Below are 7527 nucleotides of genomic sequence, written 5' to 3'. Positions count from 1 at the left end.
TCCTTTTAAGGAATCAATAAAATAACATATTTCTTTGAATCTAATTTTCTTTTGAACTTTCCTGTCTCAGAATCAAATGGAGTTGGCCGTCTACAGACTGCCACAACTTAGTCGGCAGCTCCCATCATATCTTCCTAGATATGAACAAGAGTGAACTTTACAATCCAGGGCCTCACAGATTAAAATCTCTCTCTGTTGTGGTTTATTCAGAACATTGCATTTTTTTATAAAAATAATTCCGACACTTAAATTCCAGTCATTTTATTAGCTGAAAAAAAATGTTAGCCAAATATCCTTTTTAAATGTGTGTTTGTATGTCTGTGTGCGTGTGTATGTGTGTGTCTGTGTGTGTGTGGTGTGTGTGTGTATGTGTCTGTGTGTGTGTTTGTGGTGTGTGTCTCTATGTGTGTATGGTGTATGTGTGTATCTATGTATGTCTGTGAGTCTGTCTGCCTGCGCACATGTCAGTCACTGCTATGCACGTGTGTGGAGGCCAGAGGCCAACATGGAACCGATTGTCTCCTTCCACCTTTATGTGGTTCCAGGGATGGAACACAGGCCATCAGGCTTGCACGGAATCTTTACACCCTCATTCAGCCCGCAGGAGCATGGTGGCCACACAAGCGGCTAGACCAGTACTGTGCCAAGAAGCTGCGCTCTGGGTCTGGTTCTGCCTCTCACTGGCAGAACTGTCAGAACTGGAAGGAAACTGATCTCACCCTGCTGGGTCTTGGTTTCCCATCTGTGAAACGAGTCCAGTCAGATGCTTCTACGGCTTCTAGCCTTGAACAAAGGTAGTTTTAAACGCTGCACCACTGAGAGAGGGTGCCCGTTCCCCCGGCCCTCCTTCCCACAGCCCATGGAGCATCTTTGGAGACTGGAGCCATCCTCCACAGCTCTGCTCAAGCCAATGCTTAGGATTCAGAGTGGCTATGCTTCCCCTACAGGAAACAACACTCATAACCTTAGTAACTATCCAGGAAATAATAATTCTTCCTTCTGGGGCATTATGCAAACTCTCTGAGGGGGGAAAGGGGACTCTGCAGAACTCTACTCGACTAGGTTGAGTCAAATGTATACTATAAATTTAAAATATCAAAAAAATTTTTTTCAACAAGGGTTCACATCAAAGTCTTCATGATCGACGCGATTTGGTTATGGACTGAGCTGCTCTCTGGGTCTCTTGTCATTGTCACAGAAGCAGTAGCTGAGGAAAGCTTTCTTTTCTGAAAGAAAATAGCACAGAAATTTCATTTGAATGACCTATTCATACCAGCTTAGGAGTGAGTTTGGTCAAGAAAAACATAACAGAGTCGCCATTGCCATGGGAGGTCTTCATGGAAATAATGCGCGCACTGATATTTTTGATGCAATGCTTTTAATTCAAAAATTACAACCTGTGTTTATTAAGCATGTTAGAATTAAAAACAGAAATAATACCTTAAATCAACAACTACTAAACAAGTTACTAGTGACTAATTCTCCTGTGAAATTTCAACCCCTAAGGTACCTTCAGATATATAAATAGTATAATGCATTTCAGGACTGAATTAACTAAACCAGAACCCTTTTCTTTTTTCTTTCTTTCTTTTTTTGTTTGTTTGTTTTTGTTTTTCAAGACAGGGTTTCTCTGTGTAGCCCTGGCTGTCCTCTGTCCTGGAACTCACTTTGTAGACCAGGCTGTCCTCGAACTCAGAAATCAGTCTTCCTCTGCCTCCCTGGTGCTGGGATTAAAGGCGTGCACCACCACGCCTGCCTCGGAGCCCTTTTCTTAAAATTCTCTAAAACTGAAGCTGGAGAGATGACCCAATGGCTAAGAGAACTTGTTACTATTCCATAAGACCTAAATTCAGTTCTCAACACTCATCTCAGGCAGCTCACAGCTGCCTGTAGCTCCAGCTTCAGGAGATGCAACACTCTGTCCTGGACTCCGCAGGCAATCACACACATATAGCAGATGGGGAGAAAGGGGGAGGGAGGGATGGAAGGAGGGAGGGGGAGAGCACGCTTTTAAATTCTCTGAAATCCAGTCAATCATATGAACGAGCTGAGCCCCTAGTCATTGCTGGTGCAGACATCAAAATTATACAGTTTGAAAGAGACAGCTCATTAAATATGGAGACATTAGCATCTCGAGTTCAAGCAACAGATTTCTGGACCCAGGAACTAGAGATCTGTTTCAAATGCTAGTCTTAACCTTGCAGCATATGTGCTTTATCCAGGTATGAGCAGGAAACAAAGAAGTGAGATATATATTTTATATAAATATATAACATAAATATATTCATAATATATAAATATATATAATTTATTTAATAAGCTCTTGGGACTGCCAGTACTTGATCTGTGGCTGTTGTTTGTGCTATGGTGCAGAGAGTAGACCTGCTGATGGGTGGATCACTTACCATGTCCCTGCTTGGTCTCTGAGAAAGAGGCACTCATATGAAGAAGGCATTATGACAGGTTATAAAGACTGCCATTTATATTATATTTATAACTATCTATGTCTTCAGTTTCCATCTCTTTTATAGCAAAGTTACTCACATCTTAAGCGTATTCATGAAGCAATTTAAGGTCTTATATTTCATACAAATTGATACCAGATAATTATTCTATTTGATTGAGACAACTTGGCTCCCGTCCTGTGTAGCTGACTGGGGATAAGTCAGGAAGTAGTTGGTTTGAGAGCCTGGAGTGATGTTTGCTATGCTAATCTCCCAGTGCTTTCTGGTGTGTAGAACACAAGACTTAACAAATCGCCAGAGAGTGCTGCGAAAAACCTGTTTTGTTTCATAACTGGCAGTAATGTCATCGATACTAGGAAGAGCCAGAGTGACACTTTTCTGGGTCTGCCATGACAGGATTTCCTGCATCCAGCCACCCACTCTCCCTGTCACTCCCAGGACCCAAGATCAGATAAAAAATACAAATGGCCCAACTCTTCAATACAGTTTTTACCAAAGAAGTAATAAGTCTTGTCTCGTTATAGACAAATGAGAAACTCTAAGACAATAAGTCTTGTCTCGTTATAGACAAGTGAGAAACTCTAAGACAAACCAGGATTAGATTTTTTTCTCTTGAGGATAGTTGTCCCCCCCCCCTTCCCTTCGATGCTGTAATCCCTGCTGAGTTACACGCCAGGCTCAGCCTGTCTGGGCAAAAATTACAATGTACAAGGAATTTCCTCCAGGGTTGCTTTTGGCTTCTGAGGCATTTTTCACATTGTGGCTGAGTGCCCAGACCACAGCCACCGTGTGGTCACCTTTCCCAGACAACAGACACTGTGTGCTTTGCAGCTGTGACTGGCTAGCTCCGTTGAATCCACCAAGAATCCTTGTGATTTACTAGTTCAGATGACAACCTGTGACCTGGTACACAATGACCCCTCTGGTCCCCTTCTGTGTTTGGCGACCGTGATACCATTTACATAGTTTTCGTTGATGTCTCCTCTTCAGGGAATAAGGAGTACATGAAAAGACTGAGAATCGCGTGTGTGTGTGTGTGTGTGTGTGTGTGTGTGTGTTGCTTCCAAAGATGCTGAAGTGTAGTTGTATAAAAGCAGAAAGGGTTGAGCAAATTTAGAAAGTTGTACAATAATGGAAAACGAAGGGGAAATGTCCTCTTTCCAACAAGCTTCCAGTCAGCCTGCAGTTGTAGGCTACAGGGGGGGAAAGCCTGAAGGGAGCCTAAGGCCAGACCTGGCCTCTGGGCGGTGCTCAGATCTCTGGAGGCTTCTGAATGCAAATCACCCGGAATACAACGGGATTCCGGGAAGGTTAAGGACTCTTACCACCTCTGTTGTCACTGATACAGCAAACTGTAATCTTCAACCAGAGAGTAATCAGGGTCATCTGCAAAGGGAAGGGCACAGGACAGAACTAAGCTAATCGGTTTTCCTTGTTAAGACTTGAGCCCGGTGGTTCTCAACCTGTGGGTCATGACCCCCACAAGGGTCACATATCAGATATTTACATTACAATTCATAATGATAGCAACATTACAGGAATGAAGTAGCAACAGAAAATGATTTTATGGCTGGGGGTCACCACATCATGAGGAACTGTACCAAAGGGTCTCAGCCTTAGGAAGGCTGAGAAGCAGCGCTTTAGCCCCTTTCAAACCAAAAGCATTCTACTTCAAGGCAACGGCCTTCTTATCATGATTAACTACATCAAAATACCAAATGTGGACACCAAAGCCTATGCTCAGTAGTCATTCCAGAAATCACTATTAGGACTTCTTTTTTATTCATGGCCACATTAGCATCCACAGTAAAGTCATATCAAAAAAAAATAGACAAAAATGAAGTTACACTAGTAAGTGGTAATTATATGGTAACAAGATAAAACAACTTAAATATTTAAATATATTATTTCAACCACTACTTTTTAATTTTTTTGGTATTTATTTATTGTGTGTATCTACGTATATGTTCATGTGCTCAGCACACATACAGAAGTCAAAAGATAACCGGTGAGAGTCAGTTCTCTCCTTCCACCATGTGGGTGCTGGGCATTGAATGTAGGTTGCCAACCTTGAGGGTAAGCACCTTTGCCCACTGAGCCATCTTGCCAACCCAAAAATTCTCAACAGCCGTGAAATTTTTACTGAGATGCCAAATTGGCATAAATAGACCCTCCCTTCAATCCCCCTTGAACACTGCTACTTAAACCATTCTTGCCTGAGATGGTTCAAACCAAAAGCATTCTACTTTCATTGTTCATTGTTAAGCACCTGCTAGGCTAGGCATCAAACACTATGCTAAGGGCTGATGAGGATAAAAAGCAAAATATAGCTCTTCAAAGGTGTGACTATTAACCAGGGAATGCAACGGGACAAAGACCGCTGCTATGGGTGGTTCTCTCGGAGGTACTGCAGAGGGAAAGGGAGATGAACGCGACCTGCAAACAATTCCTTTTAGGTAGTGTGCACCAGTATAATTAAAGGCTGCACAATGAGACCCTCTCTCAAAAAGAAAAGTCTTATAGTGAGATCCAAATACAGATACAATCTCTTAGGAGCTCGATCCTATCAGGCATGTCGAACCTGCCACCATGGGCCACCTGCAGCTTGGGGTAGCTATGAATGTGGCCCAAAACAAACCCAAAAACTTACTCAAAACTCTGCAAATATTTGTGATTTTTGTTGTTGTCGTTGTTAACTAGACTGTACCGTTCTCAAGCATGCCTGGTTTGTTTTTTCAAGACAAGGTTTCTGTATAGCCCTGGTTGTCCTGGAACTTGCTCTGTAGACCAGGCTGGCGTTGAACTCACAGAGTTCTCCTGCCTCTGCCTCCTGGGTGCAGAGATTAAAGATGTGCGCTACCACAGCCCAACTCATGCCTGGTTGTTATTTTCATACTCTAGCTAGTCAATCTTAAAGAGCACCCAACCTAAAAGTTGCAAGAGGCTCTTTCTGGTGGCATACCTGGTATACGCTTAGGAACTGGGAGAGGTCCTCTCCTGTAAGAGATGGAAATCAAAGTCTTTCAGGTAAGTTCTAATTATTTTTATAACTCTCTACTTCCTGCTACAAACATACCATACAATAATCAGCTGGCTCCTATCCTAGAGGCAAGAAAGTTCAGAAGAGGCAAATGATTGGCAGCTCTGACCTGCAGAAGCCCAAAGGGCAGACACATATGACACACAGTAGCAAGGAGTACAGAGCTCTGCCCAGGGACTGCTGGCTGGATTTTCATCTCAGCTGATGGAAGAAAATGTCCTGATCTCCCAGAATGTCAAAATCTGTGTGCATACAGTGAGAAACAGCTCTACCTCACAATGAGAGTTAAGTCAGTTAATTCCTATTAATGATTTTGAATGGTCCTTCCTGTAGACAGTGTGCTCTGTTCTCTCCCAAAGGCTTTCTGCTTTTCCTAAAACTGGATGGAAAACTTAACAGATGAGATCCCACCCCTACCCCCAACCCCACCACTGGCTTTGTATGAAATAGAAGTTTCTTTTCCCTACAGGCCCTTTATATTAGGAGCAACACAGTTTCCATATAATGGACCCAGTGGAAGTGACTTAACTTTGCTGGCCACAGTATCTTTGGTACACCTCCACTCAGACTTGGAAAACAGCCAGATAAAAAGCATGGCCCACTCGCTCCAATAGCTTTCTATATGAATACCAAAATTTGCATTTCGTACAATTTTCACATCATTAAAGGGTATTTCTGATGTCTTCCAGTCATTTGTAAATATTAGCCAGGGCTGGGGAGATGGGTCACTGATTAAGAGTACTTGATACTCTTCCAGGAGACCCAAGTTCAGTTCCCAGTACCCACATTCAGAAGCTCACAACAGTCTACAGCTCCAGTTCAAGGGAATCTGATGCCCTCTTGTAGCCTTTGTGAACACTCACATACACACAGCATACAATGACACAGACAGACACATATACACATATAGATAAAAATAAATTTAAAAAAACCATAAGCTACGTGTAATAGCTCTCTCAAGTGCTGAAGTAGAAAGATCTCTGTGAGTTTAAGGTCAGCCTAGGCTAGACTGAGAACCTGTCTCAAATACACACACATGCAAACACTTATACGTACACACACATACACACATGCACATATATACATACACATTACACATATACACACACATACATACATGTATATACATATATGCATACACAAACATACCTATATACACACAGACACATATACATACATATACACACATGTATACACACATATACACATACTTACACATATACACACATACACACAGAGGTGGGAGTATAGAAAGCGTTCTTAATTCATAGGCCCTAAGGAAAGAAGTAGATCAGATCTGACTTATACACGTGGGCATAGCTTGCTTATTCGTGTTTTCTACCACCTATAGGAAAGCACAGAATTCATAAACAAGTAAGAATGGCCATGCTCAAGTACACTGTAATACCCTCAAAACCACAACTAATAAAAGCTATATAATATTTTTTCTAAAAATGCTATTTCAAAAAAAACTAAGTTTCCTTACTAGGTAAAATATACAAATTTTGTCAATCAAAAATAAATGCCAATGTCTTAGATCATTAATAGTATAGACATTTATTAAACTATTTTTGTTTCACATGAAAAGCAGCTAGTTATTACCTTGCTGGATTGGGCCCTGAATTCTTTCCTGGTGGGGCAGCATTCCGCTGAGGAGAGTAGAAATTCTCATACATGATGGGTGCTACAAATTTTAAGACACAAGGCATCAGAAGCATGTAAAGGCTGGGCAGTCACACAGTTGATAGAGCATTTGCCCAGCATGCACAGAGCCCTGGGTTCATCACCCAGGGCTACATAAGACAGACTGAGTGTACATGCCTGTCCCTGGGCCTGTCTCTCCAGAGATGGAGGCAAAACGATTCAATGTCATCCTCAGCTACACATCAAGTTTAAGACTAGCCTAGAATACATGAGACCCTGTCTAGAAAGAAAGAAAGAAAGAAAGAAAGAAAGAAAGAAAGAAAGAAAGAAAGAAAGAAAGAAAGAAGAAAGAAGGGGAAGGGAGGGAGGGAGGGAGGG

General features: G+C 42.0%; 1 protein-coding gene across 1 annotated transcript in view; it reads right to left on the bottom strand.

Moving 5' to 3' along the window:
• Positions 1–377: 377 nt before the first annotated feature.
• Positions 378–7527, bottom strand: part of Pstpip2 (proline-serine-threonine phosphatase interacting protein 2) — an 89117-nt gene continuing 81967 nt past the window's right edge. The window contains exons 13-16 of the mRNA XM_021214819.2: positions 7108–7189; positions 5428–5462; positions 3791–3851; positions 378–1226 (exon numbers count right to left, since the gene is read on the bottom strand). Coding sequence (XP_021070478.1) covers positions 3802–3851; positions 5428–5462; positions 7108–7189 — 167 coding nt within the window. The 3' untranslated portion in view covers positions 378–1226; positions 3791–3801. The remainder of the gene's footprint in view (positions 1227–3790; positions 3852–5427; positions 5463–7107; positions 7190–7527) is intronic.

Source organism: Mus pahari, chromosome 15 (genome assembly GCF_900095145.1).
Source record: "Mus pahari chromosome 15, PAHARI_EIJ_v1.1, whole genome shotgun sequence".
Classification (NCBI taxonomy): domain Eukaryota; kingdom Metazoa; phylum Chordata; class Mammalia; order Rodentia; family Muridae; genus Mus; species Mus pahari.
The sequence above is the reverse complement of the archived record's forward strand: the minus strand, read 5'-3'. Positions and strand labels throughout refer to the sequence as shown.